The following is an 18,199-nucleotide window of genomic DNA, read 5'->3' as shown; positions in this document are numbered from 1 at the left end:
TTTTGTGTGAAGATCGCGAAGTTTAGGGTACAGATGTCTTTACTCTAGCATCAACTCTTGTTTTATATCCTCTTTCAGTTTTCCTAAAATGGGGTAGCCATGTCTCAAGCGATGATCGTTGGGGAATGTTGGATATGACTATTATAGAGAGTCATGGTGATATCAGTTTCATAATTCCACCAATTGTACGCTCATCATTTTGTCCCCCAAATTTCCCCCATCTTCGGATCGTATTCGAATCCCCTGTCTATCCTGCTGGAGCACGACCCATCTTGAGCAGCGACCAACCCCCACCCTTGGATGCCTTCGACCCCGTCATAAACCACCTTCACGATGTGCTCAGAAAATATCCTCCCTAATCATGCAATTTGTGCTGTCAATCTAGAGCCATGTCCATCACGAAAATCCTAAACATTCATCCCAAGTCTCGAGATGCGGGCTCAAGATTGAAGGTACGGTAACCTAACTTTCGCCACGAGGTATTCTAAGATTCCCAGATAATAATAGTAGGTGCCGGGCTTGGAGGTCTCGGTGCCGCAATTTCCCTTCGTCTTGCTGGCCATGAAGTGATAATTCTCGAGTCGGCGCGAGAAATCGGCGAAGTCGGGGCGGGCATCCAGTGTCTTCCCAACAGCACACGCATCCTTTCCCAGTGGGACGCCCATGGTGCGCTTCGCGACAAGGCCTCCTCTACTGAGACCTGTAACATAATCGGCTGGAAGGGTAACCTGATCTCCAGCATGGACTTTCACGCCGCAGGTGTCGAACACGGCTCGCCATTCAATGACTTTCACCGAGCAGATCTACATCGTGTACTTCTCGACCGTGCCGTCGAGCTCGGTGCAGCGATTCATACGAAATGCGAAGTGACCGACATGCAATTTGATGAGACCAAAAGTAGAGCGACTGTGTCCATCAGAGATCAACCGGACCGAGTCGCGGACCTGGTTATTGGTGCCGATGGCATTAACTCGCAGTGTCGTGAAATCCTCCTCGGACGGAAGGACCCGCCGCATCGTACTGGCGACATGGCATATCGGATATTGCTCGACGCCACAGAGATCCGAAAAGATCCGGAATTGAGAACGTATGTGGACGATAAAGCTGTGAATTATTGGTATGGCCCTGGGGCGCACGTTGGTACGATCACATTAAACATGGAATTGATGCCGTCTGACATAACAGAAAGTAACATATCCTCTTCGGGATGCCTCTTTGCTGAATATGGTTCTGCTTGTCCCCGACAATATGCCCGAGGAAGGGCCTTCAACCCTGCAGGGCTATGTCGATGAGATGCAAGGACTCTTTAAGGATTGGGATCCTAGGTAGGAACGCCTAAAATTTTGGGCCAAGGAAAGGTACAACAAGGGTCTGACTTCCTCAGAATCGGAAAGCTCCTCGCCATGTGTCCTTCTGTTCTCCGCTGGCGACTTTGCATACGGAAGAGTATCGAGTCCTGGGTGCATCCAAGTGGATGTTTCGCGTTGCTAGGCGACTCGGCCCACGCAACCCTCCCGTATCTCGCGAGCGGAGCAGGAATCACGTTCGAAGATGCAGCTGTGCTCGGGGAATGCTTAGACAGAATTAAATACAACGGAGCAGAAGAGAAGAAAAACGCCCTTGCTGTGTATGAGCTGTGTCGAAAGCGCCGCACAGAGACAGTCGTTGAAAGGGGTACAGTCCAACAAGACTTAAACCATCTGGATGATGGCATGGATCAAGAAGATCGCGATCATAAAATGCGGGCATTCGAGGCAGTCGAGAGAGACTGGCAAGCTGGAAAGAGGGAACCACTGCCACATGGGCTCATGGAAGGACAGGATCCTCTTGTATGGCGCAGATATGGGGTTGGGGAATGGCTTTTCAGATACGACCCTGTGCAAGATGTTCGACAGAGATGGTTGGAGGTTCACGGCGAGAATGGGACCGTACCATGCTGAATGGAAACGGGGAATCGATGTATTTCCACCGGTTTTCTTAGGCCATTACATTTATTACTGAAATAATATCAACTGTTATTGGCTCTACAGGCAGATTCTATGATACGGGAGGTCAATAACGAGTGTAGTATCTGTCGGAGCCTTAGGCCCTTGACCCCTCTATTTTGACCTAGGGCATGCGACATCGAACGAGGGGCGCATGTGAACATGAAAGGGACAGCGAAAGATGGTTATTAAATATGTTTGTCGTTTGTCATCCATTGGCATTAACTATCATCATGAAACCAACCCTAGAAAATCCCACCCGCTCAAAATTCTATCTAAGCACAGACCGACCTGAAAAGAACCGAATACCCGATAAATCCAAGCAATACTCCGCGGAAATGATTAGGACGAATTTTTGTTTAGAGTTGAACCGTGTTGTTCAGGATCTTGACCTCCTCACCGGGCTTGAATGGGGGCAGTCCGATATAGGGGCAACTTGAACAGCGGAAGGCATCACCCAGGGAGCAGCTGTTGCAGGAACTTGTCTTGCCTTGGACCGTGAAGTCTACCTCATCGTTGAGGTCAGCTGTGTTGAGCTTGAGAATGTTTAGATCTTGGTTGGCCTTGTCCTGGCGTGCTTTGTCCTCGGCCTCGATCTCGGCGGCCAGACCACAGGTGCAGTCCTTGCATGGGCGTCGACGCTTCTTGGCTTTCTCTGGCTGGCAGTTTGCGGCTAGAGGATCGGTGTGTTAGCATAATATTGGACATAGAGGTCTTAAAAAATATGTGGAACTCACGCTGTTGCAGTGGACGCTTCAAATCGTCATCGGAGAGAAGATCATCCTCGTCAATCAGCTCATCGTTCGTTCCATCAACGAAGCCAACCCCGTTTGTGGCGGGAGGATCAGCCTTGGGAGCCGCAGCCTTCTTTTTCTTCCCTCCAAGCCTCAAGGGCACAGCGGCCGCTTGATAGGCAGGTTTCTCGAATGCTCCGTCCTTCTCCACCAGGCCGGCCAGAATGGCCTCGAGACCATCTGTGCTGTTCAGAGAGCCATCCTGAAGCTGGAACTTTGCACCTTCCTTCATAGAAGGTACCAATACTGAGTATACATCACGGGAGAGCAGCTGGAGGGCCTCTGCACGTCGAGTGCTGTCGGTGTCTGTGAGCACAAGGACGAGGTCGTATGTGGCGGCGGGAAGAGACACAAAACCAGCGGACAGGCGGTCGAGCATCTGAAGATCTGTCGAAGCACGGTCGAAGGTAGCAAATATATCCCGGAGTTTCTCTTCGTGGGCAGCGATGGACGGGGGAGCCAAGAGGAGCGTGCGCATGCTGCTGGCGGGGGAGACTGTCTTGGAGGGGAGAGGGGCGGCAGCGAAATCGGCCGTAGTGTCCACGAGGACAGGGACAGGGGACATGGTGTCGCCTGTGGATATTCAGATGTGATGGGAAGAATGCAAAGGGGCGGAGGGGAGGATGAGGAGGAGGAGACAGATGGAGGAGAAGAAGATGGAAGATGCAAGAGAAATGGTCGAAATGATATTGGTCATCACGAACTCCACGGAGAAATGCAGGATTTCCTTATCGGTGGCGGCTGAGGTAAGCATCCCGGCCGAATCGGGGCTCTGACTAACATTACCTCGCTGCCCATTGGTCAGATGTTGCTGCCTGACGGAGGAGGCATTCTTATCATCCCGTGACTATGGGAGAGGGAGAACTATGGCATCCCAATCGATATTGTATTCTACTTCTGATTACATCAACATCTCTATTAAGCAAAATCACCAATCATAGAGCCTTTTAGGATTGGACACCATCAGCGTATCCCACTCCTCGGCGGTCAGCCAAGACCGAAGACTCTTCAGCCATGCCAAATCATCTATATCCAGGTATGGTGTTTCAGTCATGGCTTCTTCATGTGTCCGTACTTTCATTTGTGGTGTATGGGGCCTGGATATCATGCTTCAGTTCTGTGGTATTATGGAGTGATGCTGGAAGGATACTCACCAGTCGCTCCCCCATAAGACCTGCCGGGGATTTGCATCAAAGAATGCCCGAACAAGTGGTTTGAGATCTGCATAGTGAGGTGCTAGTTTGCTCACGCGGTATGGCGCACTGATCTTGATATATAGGTGTCCAGCACGCATGAGTTCAAGAATCTCTTTGAAACCAGGTTGATCCATGACGTTCGTTATGCTGCTCTCTCGTAGCATGCTCTCACCTTTAAGCAAGGCAAAATGATCGGTTACAAGGCGAACACCAGTAGGGGCAATTTCCTTCTCAACTAGTGGCTTCAACATAGGCCAGAACTCAGGATGAGTATGCGTAAATGCTATGCTCCAGCCAGGACAATTCTGTCCGATGATGAGACTATGTTCGCATAGCGCACGCTTTTGCAACTCAACATCATGCATCGCTCTATAATGATATAGATTGACACGGATTCCACGGATTCCAGCGCGGTGCATTTCTCTGAGCTCCTCGGCGGTGACAGTCTCTGGATCAATTACCCCAATGGCTCTGGTCTTGTCGGACCCCAAACCAGAGACAAAGCTCCGCAATGACGAACAGTCGGAGCCATATGACAAACCATGTGTTAGAACAGAGTTAGTTATCCCAATCTTCTTTTTAAACCGCATGAACTCATCGATTGTCGCAGGTGGTGGTGTGAGGTGTCGAGTGGGCGAGTACGCAAACTGGGACGCTATGTCGGAGGAATTAGTATTTACCAGTTCGATCTGTTTGCTGCCAACGTACGATCAAATATGTGGTGATGGACATCCCATCCCCCATTGGGGAAAAGTTGTGTGGCGACATCCATATTGTTTTGCACAAAGGTGATTTTCCAGCCTCTCGATCAAGACTCAGGGGTAGACTGGGATTATGAATATTATGAGACTTAGAGATCATTGCTATCCTCATTGTAAGAGCTCCCGTTGCCTTCCGATGTATTACTCCCTTACATGGGGTGTTCCTGGAGTACTCCGCTACGTCGCTTCGGAGCTATCCAGGCACGGTGGGGACGGCAGTTGTATTCTCCATCATGCACCCTTCATCCTCATCAGATACAGACAGGATAACTCCGAAAAGAGGCAACTCTTTTCATGGTTCATATTTCCAGTAAGTCAACGTCGCTGGCTGTAGCAGGTATGAAGATTTGACAATCACAATGTCCCACCAGGGCAAGTCAGTATCACCATGGCAGTCCATACTCGCTGGCGGCGCTGCTGGGGGTGCTGAAAGCCTTATAACGGTATGACCAATTCTACCAAATGCATAAATGCTCTGGGTCAGTCTAAAAGAGCCTATTCAAATAGTATCCTACCGAGTACCTCAAAACGCGCCAACAGTTACATAAGGTTGTTGGTGCCGAACGCCCATCTCTGTTGCAGCTGATTGTTGGCACCATCAAAAACCATGGTGTTAAGTTTTTATATACAGGAAGCATGGCTTTTTGCTTGTCTAACGCCTCCAAATCTGCTGTTCGCTTTTTTGCCTTTGACACTGCTCGCCAATGGTTGCCGACCAACGCATCCGGCAAAATAACACCGGTCGGTAACATGTGCGCAGGCATGATCGCGGGCGTCGCGGAGAGTATCTTGGTAGTTACTCCTGGAGAAACCCTGAAGACAAAAATCATCGATGATCAGGCTGGACCCAGAAGGTACACTTCAGCCTCCCATGCCATCCGGTCCGTTGTTGCGACAGAGGGATTGACAGGTTTGTATCGCGGAGTGTTGCCTGTCACTCTAAAGCAGTCGGCAAACGCTATGGTCCGGTTCACCAGCTATAATTTCTTTTCGAGTCAATTACAAGCGCTATCCTCAAGTGGTGACAAGGGGAGGCCTGCTGGGAACACAGCGTTAGCCGGCGCCATGGCGGGAGTGGTCACCGTCTACGCCACAATGCCATTTGATACTCTCAAGACTCGGTTGCAAGCACTCGACGCACGCAAGTATTACAATGGAACGATAGGTTGCCTGCTGTCAGTTCTCCGTAATGAAGGAGTTGCGGCACTGTGGCGAGGGACGACTCCCCGTTTAGCAAGACTAAGTGTCAGTTTACCTTTGGCGTCAGTAATATGAGACTATAATAGCTGATGAGGTTTTGAATTCAGATATCTGGTGCCCTCAGTTTTACCATTTATGAAACTGTTCTTAAATGGACATATTCATTTCAATCTTCGGCTAGCAGCTTCGCGTGCTGAAGGCCAGGATTGATGTTCACATGGGATAAATGCAGAGAACTTCAAGACCTGTACACACTATTATAGAGGAGTTTAGTCGTCGTATACGTATTTCCAATTCATGGATAGCAAAACGTGTTAACACGCCAAAAGTATATTTCTTAACCTTCAGCTCTCATCGTATGATTTTCTTCTGATATCCATATTACCGAGTCATCAATATCCCAGCAGTCGCCTATAAAATTACAGAAAACCGAAAACACGCACATAAATCCTATTCCGTTAAGGTAGTTAACTAGTCGATTATTCATTTAGCGTAGGTGAATCGGCTACCATACCATCGGTTGCATTCTTGGCAACGCCTATTATTTCCTTATTTCCCTCTCCCATGTACTTTGCCTTTGCCGCACATCAGGCCCTTTTTGACCACCGGCCACCGAAAAACCAACTTTATCAGGCGTGACTAGATGGTATGAACGGGGTAATAGTCAGTCCCTGATAAGGTCTCCGTATAAATGGCCTCTGGCGATGACGAAGGTGCCCCATCGGCACCTCCCAAAAAAGTCCGGCTGGCGTGCCGGCGATGTCGCGCGAAACGAGTCAAGGTTAGGCAGAAAGGAATGTCTTTTTCCCGGGCCACCATTAACTTCAAATCACAGTGCGATGGAGGAATCCCGGCTTGTGGGAACTGTGCACGAGCTGGAGCAAGCTGCGTGGATGTGGACGGGCGCAATAATGACCGGTCCATCCCCCGCGAGTGAGTGTGGATCTCGGCTCCTACAAGGATGATGCATCTGCGGCTAACGAGACATAGCTATATGTCCAGATATACTGCTAGAATTCAGTGGCTTGAGCAGCAAGTTCAACGTCTGGACCCCAGTTTTGATTTAAGCCAAGGGCCGCAGGTAGATGGGATAATGCCAAGAACCTCAACATCCAACGGGAGCCTGTCAGTGACTGCGAGCAATGCATCCCAACTGGCACTAGCTGGAACTATTATTGATACGACTGAGGATGCCAATCCTCCAAAGAGGACATACACTGAATTTCGCGCTTCAGACACGTCCGACTCCCCTGTTACAGTCGAGGCTCGATCGGTGGCTATGGACTTGGGCATGCTTTCTCTCCATTCTGACTCTCGACAGAAGCATTATCTTGGATCTTCATCTGGCTTGTTCTTTACAAGATTAATTGGCGCAGATCATGATGTTTCTCCTTCAGCCAGTCCACAGTCATCATCCGCATCCGCGCGTGGTAGTCAACGACGTCGTGTCTCCCAGGTACACAACCCTCAGGATAAATATCGGTTGCTCTACGATAAACTTTTAAAGGTATTAGGACACCTCTCGCTTTGTCGACATATCTCTGATGAATATGAAGGAACTGCCCTCCCAGGAGGAGGCGGACGAGTTGTTCGATGTTTACTTTCGTGAAATTCACTTTGAGCATCCATTTATGCATCCGACATCGCTAAGGAATGCTTATAATGCGCTACATGCATGCACGGAGCAAGATAACCGAGGAAACATCGATGCAGACGGCTGGATTGAGGGGATTGATGCTTTTTCATACAACGGTCGGTGTGAAAAAGTGGCCGACAGGAGGATTGTGCCCATCTCTATCTCGACAGCAGTGCTACATGTTTTTATGGTGTTCTCCCTTGCTGCAACCATACTCACCCGAAAAAAGAATTTCGATCATTCCCCATCCAGGTTTTACCGTCTGGCAGTAAGTGCGGCGGCCGAGAGTCTCTCCAGCATATCGGTTCCGGCCCTTCAGGGGGTGCTTCTGTTCGTCCTCCAGGGGATGGTAGGGCCTTCCAATCTTAATATTTGGACCCTGACCCACGTCGCAATGTCCCATTGTATCGATCTTGGTCTCCATCGTGAACCGCGGGATCTCCATGATATCTCTACAACAGCACTTGCCATGCGGAGATTCATCTTTTATACCGTGTATAATTTGGATCGGTATTTAGACTACCCCTCGGTCGCTGCACCTCACTAATAGAAAATAGGACCATCGCAACAATACAGGGACGTCCGCTTGGAATCCGGGATGAGACCTTCGACTTACGGATACCAGATCTGGACGAACTCCCAGAAGAACATACATCAATGACAAATAATTTCAACGACACAAGTGTTTACACAAGATGGCCAGATGATTCAAAATTATCAATTTACTGCTTTGAACTTGACAAAAGCATTTCTGAGATTAAGCTTCTTCTCTACCATCTTCCCACCAAGGGGGGGCTGTTCAGTTGGCCATCAGATTACTCGGCAATTCAGACGCGTGTGAAGGCCTCCCTAGATGAATGGTTCACACAGGTTTCTGCGCTGCGTTTAACACAAGAAGCTGATCAGGATGATGATCAGTTTGTGCACTATAACTGCAAGTTGTTGAAGCTGGAGGCTTTGTATCACGGTGCCATAATTTTGCTATATCAGCCTTCGCAGGTTTTCCCATCTCCGACACAATCTGCTCTTTTGATATGCCATCAAAGCGCAAGTCGACGCCTGCAGATCTACAATCAGCTCAACAACGAAGAGAACATGTACTACACCTGGCGCGACATCCATGGCATCTTCTCCGCTGGAGCCACCATCATCTACTGCTTTTGGGCTTGCCGCGAGATACAGTCGATGATACCTTTAGCAGATGCATTGCGCGATCTCCGAATCTGCTCCAATCTTCTCAGTGTTGGAGGGCAATGGTGGCCCTCTGTGCGCACAGGCCGGGATAATTTCGACAAAATTGTTGACCTCACGATCAAACAATTGAGTCAACTGCAGACGCGCAACGCACCAGGGAAAGCCTCCAGACAGGAACCCCCTACAAGACGTTTCGATGTATCTGAAAGGTTTTCCAGTCCCGCCCAGCAGGCCGTTTTCAACACTCCTTCCGGACACGATACGGGGATTCTGTCGGCTGCACACAGCGACCGTGCTCTGGAGAACATAATATGTAGGAAATGTCCTAAAATTGACGCAAGAGTACACTCGTTACTAACGACTCATGCACAGTTGGTGAGCCCGAACCGTTTGGACAGCCATTTGAAATGCCACAACTCTCTGCCAATAGTCCGTCTGAATCCCTGGCTATCGATTCGGCTATGGAGAGTTTTCTGGCAGAGTACGTACACGGTGATTGGAGTTGGGATCCTTTCTCTATATCCCCGAACATGCCATTGCCTTAATGTCTTCTGCAGGTAATTAACATATGGTGACTCATGCCTGTTATCCAGCCATCTCTGGTGTTCGCGGCTCTCGTGTACTCTATTTGCGCAGCTTCTTGATTGTAGGGCCCATCTCGTCACCATTCTCCAAACATTTCCGCGTCATCTCATCGATATCATATCGTTTCTGGCATAGATCAACACACCTCTCAACCTTATCCAAGGGAACTGCAACGACTCCATCGGCATCCCCAACCAGGTAGTCTCCAGGGTTGATGACCACTTCTTCCCCGATTTCTGTGTTTGTGTATCTTACTGGCACATTCAATTCGGATGACCGGGTGAAGGTATTCGACCCCAGAATGCTAACACCCCGAGCGAATAATCCGATACCGAGTTCTTGGTGCTCCGCAACATCACGAAACCGGCCATCGATGATTACACCAGCAGCACCCAGCTTCTTCGCTCGGGTACTCATCAATCCACCCCAGCAAGCACTGATCAATCCTTTGCCCTGCGAAACAAACACTACACTATCTTTCGGGATCGCGTCGGCGAAATGTTTCGTAGGGAAAGGGGATTTTTTATCTGCGGCGGGAACCATGCGCACGGTATATGCTGGGCCAAAGAGTTTCGAATTGGTACACATGAATCCGGGAGAGAACATCCTTAGACCCGACAGATAGCCCCCATGAGGCACGCCGAGCCTGACAAGCGCATCACCGATCTACGAGAACGCACTGGTTACCATCGCAGCTGTTGCCAGGAGATATGGATTACTTACATCGCATGATGCGAACTTCTTCAACGCTTTTACAGCATTTAAGTTGACAGACATTCCGGAGTTTCGAGCTTATCCAGCGCTAAGGATTGGTAGTTGGTACTTTTTGTGTCAGAATCTCAGGAGAACTGAAATTGTAGCCAGATGTCACACATTGAGATAGGTTCTCCACCTGTATTAATTCACCCCAGCTTTGAACACGACATTCTGATCCTGGTCCTGGATCATTTAGCTCACTTTTGGTTGCCCCCAACTTCGTCTCGGAGTAGCCCGGACCCATAACCGGAGCGCTCCAGGACTCGCTTTGGAGTCAAGCACGACATTCAGTCCAGAGCCGTTGGTGGATTTTCCAGCAGAGGGAACTTTGCTTTAAATTTATCTGTTCATGTAACTACATGATGGTGAATTGATCGCAGACGACAACAGCCATAATGCAGCGATTTCCACCTTCCCTCCGGGCGACAACACGAGTGCAGACATATATTCAGAGCACGAGACCGTACGCAACGCATCAAGCCTCTCCACTAGTACGTAAACTCTCCTTGTGCTCACGGGATACATTGCTAATGATGATGCCCGGCATAGCGCTATGGTGTGGATTATACACGTCAAATTCGAAACCTTGATGCACTGAGACAGGGATCTCGCCGCCCCTTGACTCTGACCGAGAAACTCCTATACAGCCACTTGATTACATCCGACAGAAAGAAATGGAGGCTAGATGATATTCAGCGAGGAAAGACAATCTTAGAACTCCGGCCCGACCGCGTCGCCTGCCACGATGCCACAGCGACGATGGCCCTCTTACAATTTATCAGCGCAGGTCTTCCCAGAGTAGCAGTTCCCACTACAGTTCATAGTGATCATTTGATCGTATCGGAAAAGGGCGCAGAGGAAGACATACAGCGGGCGCTGGGTGAACACGCTGAAGTATATGACTTTTTGAGCAGTGCATCCAAGAAATATGGAATTGGTTTCTGGAAGCCCGGTTCGGGAATCATCCACACAATAATCTTTGAGAACCATGCAGTGTAAGTTCACGGGGCATTTTCGGAATTTGCAACTGACCAAAGGTGATACTCGTTAGGCCCGGCGGGCTGATTATCGGTACGGATTCGCATACGCCCAATGCCGGTGGTTTAGGAATGCTTGGAATTGGAGTGGGCGGCGCTGACGCGGTAGACGCCATGTCTGGGATGCCATGGGAGCTGGTCGCCCCTAAAGTAGTTGGTGTCCGCCTCACAGGTCAGCTTCAAGGCTGGACATCGAGCAAGGACGTGATCTGCAAGCTCGCAGGTCTGTTGACTGTCTCTGGGGGAAAGGGGCGTGTCATCGAATTCTTCGGACCAGGCACGCAGACGCTAGGTGCCACAGCTATGGCAACGATCTGCAACATGTCAGCAGAAATTGGTTCGACATCGTGTATCTTTCCATACTCAGCCGCTATTGGGCGCTATCTGCGCGCCACCAACCGGGCAGATGTAGAGGACATGGCGAACGGTGTGAAGGACACACTGTTGGCTGCGGATGAAGGGTCAGACGTGTATTACGATCAGGTTATTGAGATCGATCTTAGTACGCTTGAACCTCATGTCAATGGACCGTATACGCCTGACCTTGCCCATCCGGTCTCCCAGTTGAAGGAGGAGGTGAGCCGGAATGATTGGCCATTGGATTTGAGCCATGCAATGGTGGGAAGCTGTACAAACAGCTCTTATGAGGATCTCGACAAGGCACGCCAAATTGTATCTCAGGCGAGAAAAGCTGGGTTGACTAAGTTCAAATCTCCCTTTATGGTCACGCCCGGTAGCGAACAAATCCGGGCGACTGCAGAAGAAAGTGGTATCCTCCAAGAATTACGAGACGCTGGCGCTGTCGTTCTCAGCAGCTCCTGTGGGCCCTGTGTGGGCTCGTGGGATCGGAAGGATGTTGATGTGCGTGGCAGGGAGAGAAATTCAGTCATCTCCAGTTTCAACAGGAACTTCATCGGCCGCCATGATAGCAACCCAGCCACTCACTCCTTTGTCACGTCTCCGGAGTTGGTCACAGCCTTCGCATACTCCGGTCGACTCGATTTCAATCCTCTCACGGACAATGTCATGGATGAGGAATCTGGGAAAAGCCTACGGTTCCGTGCTCCTGAAGTCGACGATGTGCCGTCTGAGTTCAAGACTGGTAGCGATCTGTATCAGGAACCATCAACTGACAGCGCATCCCTTTCTGTCTATATAAGGCCAGATTCAGATCGGTTGCAGCTTTTGGAGCCGTTCGCACCTTGGCAACCGGGCTGTGCCAATGAGATGGAAATATTGATTAAGGTGAAGGGGAAGTGCACAACCGACCACATTTCTCCTGCAGGCCCATGGTACAAGTACCGTGGTCATTTGGAGAATATTAGCAATAACATGTTAACGTCGGCCAGCAATGCTTTTCTCCCTGGCAACGAGTCCCAGATGATCGGTCAGACCCGGAATCCTGTTACTTCCGAGGTTCATGCTGTACCTCATGTTGCGAGGGATTTGCAGCGCCGGAAAATTCGCTGGTGCATTATCGGCGACAGTAACTACGGCGAGGGAAGCTCACGAGAGCATGCGGCCCTAGAGCCACGTTATCTGGGAGGAGTCGCTGTGATTGCGCGCTCCTTCGCACGTATCCATGAGACGAACTTGAAGAAGCAGGGGATGCTTGCATTGACATTTGATGATCTTGCGGATTATGATCGTATTCGTGACGGTGATCGAATCACGTTGCTTGGTGTGGAGGAAGGCGAACTGCAACCAGGGTCTCAGGTGACAATGCGCGTTCAGCCTCGTGGGGATTCGGCTTGGGAAGCTAAGCTCAACCACAGCTACCATTCAGGACAACTGTCGTGGCTCAGGGAGGGGAGCGCCCTGAACCACATTAGAGCCACCACCGTTGCTAAATAACCATCGCTCCGGGTTATTGAGACTCTATGGAGTGTAATGTTTGATATGTGAAATATCTGGATTTGTCCTGTATTTCTATAGGGGTTTTCAGATGTAGTTTCCCGCACATTGGTGAAAAGAATTATGTTATTAGCAAGGCCACCCTACATCGCAGATTATGCCAATGGTAAACTACGGGCGTTTCAGACAAGTGATAGATACTGAAGGACTTGATCGGCGCTATACAATTTGTTGGCAATTTTACATCCTGTTCGTCTCGACGTCTTGTTGCTGGCCACGGTTGCAAACCGCTTTCCATAGGTCTGCACCTATCGGCGATGTACGCGAGTACACGAGGAATGACAAGCATGACGTCGTAAATTTCGCTCTTCCGATATTGGTTCTCCTGGAATAGCCCATGGCTCACCAGAAAACTCGCTTATAACATCTGACTGCTATGCCATATCCAGTGTGCAGCCGTATGTATTTGCTCGGGGTAGTCCGGAGGCCCACGTTCGGAAACATCCAGTAAATTAATTTAGTGGAACCGTCTATGCGGAGGAGCCGCCCACGACTTGAATTCTCCAGATTGTCTTTGCCTCCACAGCACGCACGCACTCCGCTTACCTTTGTGTTCGCTATGGTAGGCCGATTGGTTTTATAGTCCTCAACCCTGGACTTTCTATATCCATGATGTGAAAAGTCGAGATTCTCCGGAATCATCGAGTACATTAGTACTACCACTGGTTGTCTGCTGTTCCCTTATTTATCCAAGCCCAGCGTGTCCTTGCTCTCTGTGTGGTTTAAATATCTTGTTTCTCTCTGGGTTTATCATGGGCGCTGGCGGCGGTTTCTCCTGGAAAAGCTTCCAGCAAGTTCCCAAAACTGCCCTCAAACCAATCATCTGGTTGGCGACCATTTGGGCTTCCCACTGTGGCAGTCTCCATGGGTTCAATTCGTCCAACATCTCCGGTGCCATGGACACATCTTCATTTGAGCACACATTCGGATGGAATCAACTCACGCAGAGGACAATTGACAACTACGAGGGGTGGATTACCTCTTCTATGCTGCTAGTAAGACACCATCTCTGCAGGCTATATGGTCTAGATAGCGAGCTAACCATGTGCAGGGCCAAACTGCTGGTATCCTGATTGCAGGTCCAATTATGGAATCTAGAGGGCGGAAAATTGTTATCCTTCTCGCAGCCTTCACATATACCATCGGTGCCCTTCTCATGTCCATTAATTTTGGGTCTCTGCCGCAGTTACTCGTCGGACGAATTGTGTCTGGACTAGGTTCGGGATTAGCCTATTCTGGCGGACCTGTCTATATCTCTGAAGTGGCCCCAACTGAACTTCGCGGCATGATGTCAACATTTTACAATGCAGGGATCATGTCAGGGGTTGCTGGAGCATACTGGATTAACTTCGGTGCCTCCGAGGTCATAGCCAAGACGTCTGACTGGCAATGGAGGATAGCCATGATCCTTCAGTTGATCCCTTCAACAATATTGCTTATTGGCTTCCCGTACTTTCCAGAGAGCCCTCGCTACTTGATGATGAGAGGAAGGTCCGAAGCGGCCAGAGTCAGTTTGTCCAGACTTCGCGGCGGATTGGACGAGAACAATAGTTATTTTGCTCTGGAATGGGCAGAACTGCGAAGCAGAGTCGACCACAATGCGGAAGGCCTGGGTGGCTGGGGGGTTATGAAAAATTTCCTAACCCAGTGTTACCGGGAAGCCGCAACGCGCAAGATTCTGGTCTTTGTAATGCTCGTTCAGACATTCTTCATAATGTCCGGGGGCAATTCGATAACCTACTATGCTCCCACGATCCTGAATTCGATTGGATTTGATGCCGAAAAGGTCTTGCTTTTCACAGCAGTTTATGGGACTATCAAATTTTTATCCGTCTTCTTCTACAGTTTCATCCTCACGGAGAGGTTTGGGCGCAGGCCTCTTCTGCTCGTCGGCTCATCCATTAATCTTGTTTGCTTAATCTACATTGCGGCGTATCTGGGGAAAGCAGATACCTCTGGCAATAGATCATCCGCCGCCGCGATCATAGCTGTTGTAGCTATCTGTGTCTACGCAGTAGGATATGGTTTTGGCTGGGCTCCGGCATTTTCTTTGACAGCCTCCGAGATATGCCCAACCGGTGTCCGCGGTGCCGTCGTCACAGTGGCTTTCACCTACCAGAACCTTTTGAATTTCGGCATCACTCGAGGTTTTCCAAACATGACCGCAGATATGCATCCATGGGGGCCATTTGCACTGTTTTCGGCGTGCACATTTATTGGAACAGTTTGGGTTTTCTTCGCGTTTCCCGAGTGTAAAGGGAGAGGCATGGAAAGTACGAACGAAATGTTCGCGCTACCATGGTACAAGCTTGGTTTTATCCCAGTTGCTCAGGCAAAGCCTCCTTCGGGTACTGATGATTTGGAGAAGGACTGCTCAGCTCAACACAAAGAAGCAATTTGATCTGAGAAATTTTAGTGGGGGTATTGGAAAAACGGACTATGTAGCTGTGATTTATGCCTTAGAAATTAGGAACCAGAGATGAAGACTATACTCCGGAGTAGACAGCCATTCAGATCTATTTCTGATTTAACAATGATGTTATGCTATCGACTTAAATGGGTAGCGGACTACAGAGCGTTAGGGCGGGAATGGTGCACCGCCGGTGCAAAACGCAACTGCCATGGATATATATATATAGCCTGGACTCAATGGTACATTGATATGATAGCGGGTAAAGAGTGAAGCGGAGATTAGCCCGCCGGTACGTTTTCTATCCATTTTGTAATCAACAACCTCTATTTTTGAAATCGTGCCCGTTGTTGGTGTAATCGCCATTTTCTCGCGTTATTACCCCGATCGGGTAATTCACGTCCCCCCGCAACTACATCCATTCAGTGTCTAGCGATGACCCAACCCACGTCGAAAGACTTTTTCCAGAACCAGTTCCTCAAATCTCTTTCGTTTTACCCTTTCTAGTAACCTAGATCCAAATCGTGTCCTCACATATTGCTGGTCCCACACAAACAAGCTGTCGGCTCGCAGTCGGAAAACGGGTACAGTATTCTTATAAGACAACGATACCTATTTACCTTAGTCGCCCTCCATTTGTAACCCGAAAACTCGCTCTATTAAACGTTTCGCAATCTGGCATAAAAATTATGACTTCTCGGGACGGCTTCCAGTGGACCCCTGAAAAGGGCCTCACCCAAGGCATTCCGTCTATTGGGGTCATTTCACCCTCATCCAATGTCACTTCGACTAATCAATCGTGGGATGTCATCGTTATTGGGGGAGGATATTGTGGCTTAACGGCCCTTCGTGATGCCACTGTTGCGGGTATGGATACTGGGGGGCTCAGTATTAGTAGACAGTGCTGATTTATGTATAGGACTCCGTGTCCTCCTAGTGGAGGCGCGCGATCGCATCGGAGGTCGCTCTTGGTCTTCTGATATCATGGGATATCCATTTGAAATGGGCGGTACATGGGTTCACATGTTTCAGCCGCACGTCTGGAGAGAAATCTCTCGCTACCAGATGAGAAACGAACTCGAGTCATCTTTCGACTTCTCTCGGGGGGTGAATCATTTCCAATTGCGTACCAACGAGGGGGAGAGCGTTATGAGCCACGACGAAGAGGTCTGCTTGTCCCATGGGAGGATGTAGCAAACATATGCTAACGGCTAGACAGGATTCCCTCCTTGCTGGCGCGCTAGCGAAATTCGTCAATGTGGATGGCCAGATGGGCCGTAAGATCATGCCGCTTTCTCACGATACTTTCCACATCGGTGAAGCCCGGATATATGATAATATGTCCGCCCAGGATCGCCTTGACGAGATCTCCCAATCGCTTACCCCCAATGAAAGGGCAGCACTGGAGAGCTTCATCCTCCTATGCAGCTGTGGGACTCTGCAAACCACCAGTTTTCTCGAGTTCCTTCATTGGTGGGCGCTGTGCGGATACACCTACCAAGGGTGCTTGGACTGCTTGATTACGTATAAATTCAAGGGGGGACAATCCAGTTTCGCCATCAAATTCTTCAAGGAAGCTTTATCCACCGGTAGACTGTCATACGTCTTTAACAGTCCTGTTGGTGCCATACGCGACAATGGCCAGGAGGTCACCCTGACGACTAGAGAAGGACGTCAATACAGCGCACCACGCTTGATCTCGACTATTCCGTTGAATGTTCTCAACACCGTTACGTTCGACCCACCGCTCGATCCCCAGCGTATGGCAGCCATGAACACTGGGCATGTTAACCAATGCGTGAAGATCCACGCCGAGATATCCAGCAAGGATATGCGGTCGTGGACTGGTATTTCCTATCCCTTCAACAAGCTCGCATATGCAATTGGCGATGGTACAACACCGCAGGGCAACACGCATATTGTTTGTTTTGGCGGTAATTTCAACCACATCCAGCCGGACGAGGATGTGGAATCGACAAAAAGGGCGGTTGAAAACCTGTCTCCTGGGAATATGGACATTAAAAGACTCGTATGTTACCCCAACCTTCCGAATGCCGTGCAGACAGATTAACCTCGTCTCTGCCCAGGTTTTCCATAACTGGTCGAAAGACGAATTTGCCAAAGGCGCGTGGTTCTTCTCGCCCCCACAGCTGTTGTCGACGTCACTGGATGCATTACGTGCACGGCATGGGAACGTTCTATTTGCTAATTCCGACTGGGCCGTGGGTTGGCGTAGCTTCATTGACGGCGCGATTGAGGAGGGCACACGGGCCGCCATGACGGTGACGGAGGAGCTGGGTCCAAAAAAGACATTCCGTTCTAACTTGTAAATGTATCGTTAACTTAAAGTGCACATGCATTCTTACCTTGAAGAATAAGGCATTGGACACGAGTACGTACTGGTGATTCTCAGTCCTCACTAGTCGGATTCCGCCCGCTAGCAACGCTTCCCCACAGCAATAGGGAGGTATTCTTGTATTGGCAAACATAAAACTGAGTACTTATCGGTGGCTGGATCGGATAGCCAATCTTTTTGTTTCTGATCGGTCGTGGCAATGCCCAGACCAAAATATCATCCAAGCACTCGACATCGCCTATAGTATAATCTGGCTGGGCCATACAATGCAGAAGCCTCCTAACGTATTTCCCGGTCGAGTGGGCCACCCGGTCGAGCGGGCCACCGCCTGCCAATTCCTGCCCGTGGGCTAAATATTAGAGCCTTTATCAACCA

The 18,199-nt window shown here is 49.6% G+C and overlaps 8 protein-coding genes across 8 annotated transcripts; 5 read left to right on the top strand and 3 right to left on the bottom strand.

The window, feature by feature from the left end:
* Nucleotides 1-389: 389 nt before the first annotated feature.
* BDV59DRAFT_197019 (uncharacterized protein) lies at nt 390-1,940 on the top strand (the record flags this gene model as incomplete). The annotated part of the gene is made up of 4 exons (XM_073692821.1): nt 390-452; nt 498-1,140; nt 1,190-1,325; nt 1,385-1,940. The coding sequence occupies 4 exons, from the start codon at nt 390-392 to the stop codon at nt 1,938-1,940; spliced, it is 1,398 nt and encodes a 465-aa protein (XP_073552827.1).
* Nucleotides 1,941-2,016: 76 nt separating this feature from the next.
* BDV59DRAFT_166157 (Fe-S cluster assembly protein dre2) lies at nt 2,017-3,792 on the bottom strand. The gene is made up of 4 exons (XM_073687650.1): nt 3,731-3,792; nt 3,585-3,665; nt 2,723-3,525; nt 2,017-2,658 (listed from the first exon to the last, which is right to left on the bottom strand). Exons 3-4 carry the CDS (start codon nt 3,342-3,344, stop codon nt 2,345-2,347), a joined length of 936 nt encoding a protein of 311 aa, XP_073552826.1. The 5' UTR covers nt 3,345-3,525; nt 3,585-3,665; nt 3,731-3,792; the 3' UTR covers nt 2,017-2,344.
* On the bottom strand, nt 3,652-4,831 carry BDV59DRAFT_166155 (uncharacterized protein). The gene is made up of 2 exons (XM_073687649.1): nt 4,586-4,831; nt 3,652-4,532 (listed from the first exon to the last, which is right to left on the bottom strand). The coding sequence occupies exon 2, from the start codon at nt 4,392-4,394 to the stop codon at nt 3,930-3,932; it is 465 nt and encodes a 154-aa protein (XP_073552825.1). The 5' UTR covers nt 4,395-4,532; nt 4,586-4,831; the 3' UTR covers nt 3,652-3,929.
* A 1,542-nt stretch (nt 4,832-6,373) lies between these two features.
* BDV59DRAFT_14 (transcription factor domain-containing protein) lies at nt 6,374-9,351 on the top strand. The gene is made up of 6 exons (XM_073687155.1): nt 6,374-6,717; nt 6,772-6,869; nt 6,927-7,443; nt 7,493-8,082; nt 8,130-9,079; nt 9,139-9,351. The coding sequence occupies exons 1-6, from the start codon at nt 6,628-6,630 to the stop codon at nt 9,309-9,311; spliced, it is 2,418 nt and encodes an 805-aa protein (XP_073552824.1). The 5' UTR covers nt 6,374-6,627; the 3' UTR covers nt 9,312-9,351.
* A 39-nt stretch (nt 9,352-9,390) lies between these two features.
* Nucleotides 9,391-10,128, bottom strand: BDV59DRAFT_197016 (RraA family protein; the record flags this gene model as incomplete). The annotated part of the gene is made up of 2 exons (XM_073692820.1): nt 9,391-10,017; nt 10,075-10,128. The coding sequence occupies 2 exons, from the start codon at nt 10,126-10,128 to the stop codon at nt 9,391-9,393; spliced, it is 681 nt and encodes a 226-aa protein (XP_073552823.1).
* A 102-nt stretch (nt 10,129-10,230) lies between these two features.
* On the top strand, nt 10,231-13,160 carry BDV59DRAFT_16 (aconitase family-domain-containing protein). Its single transcript, XM_073687527.1, has 3 exons — nt 10,231-10,598; nt 10,657-11,102; nt 11,159-13,160. Exons 1-3 carry the CDS (start codon nt 10,503-10,505, stop codon nt 12,996-12,998), a joined length of 2,382 nt encoding a protein of 793 aa, XP_073552822.1. The 5' UTR covers nt 10,231-10,502; the 3' UTR covers nt 12,999-13,160.
* A 650-nt stretch (nt 13,161-13,810) lies between these two features.
* On the top strand, nt 13,811-15,568 carry BDV59DRAFT_206718 (sugar transporter; the record flags this gene model as incomplete). Its single annotated transcript, XM_073694842.1, has 2 exons — nt 13,811-14,053; nt 14,110-15,568. The coding sequence occupies 2 exons, from the start codon at nt 13,811-13,813 to the stop codon at nt 15,457-15,459; spliced, it is 1,593 nt and encodes a 530-aa protein (XP_073552821.1). The 3' UTR covers nt 15,460-15,568.
* A 589-nt stretch (nt 15,569-16,157) lies between these two features.
* Nucleotides 16,158-17,798, top strand: BDV59DRAFT_190006 (flavin monoamine oxidase family protein; the record flags this gene model as incomplete). Its single annotated transcript, XM_073691699.1, has 4 exons — nt 16,158-16,335; nt 16,388-16,635; nt 16,688-17,497; nt 17,556-17,798. 4 exons carry the CDS (start codon nt 16,158-16,160, stop codon nt 17,796-17,798), a joined length of 1,479 nt encoding a protein of 492 aa, XP_073552820.1.
* Between the last annotated feature and the right edge of the window lie 401 nt (nt 17,799-18,199).

The sequence above is a fragment of the Aspergillus ambiguus genome (genome assembly GCF_047715705.1).
Source record: "Aspergillus ambiguus strain CBS 117.58 unplaced genomic scaffold BDV59scaffold_1, whole genome shotgun sequence".
NCBI classification, from domain to species: Eukaryota; Fungi; Ascomycota; class Eurotiomycetes; order Eurotiales; family Aspergillaceae; genus Aspergillus; species Aspergillus ambiguus.
The sequence above is the reverse complement of the archived record's forward strand: the minus strand, read 5'-3'. Positions and strand labels throughout refer to the sequence as shown.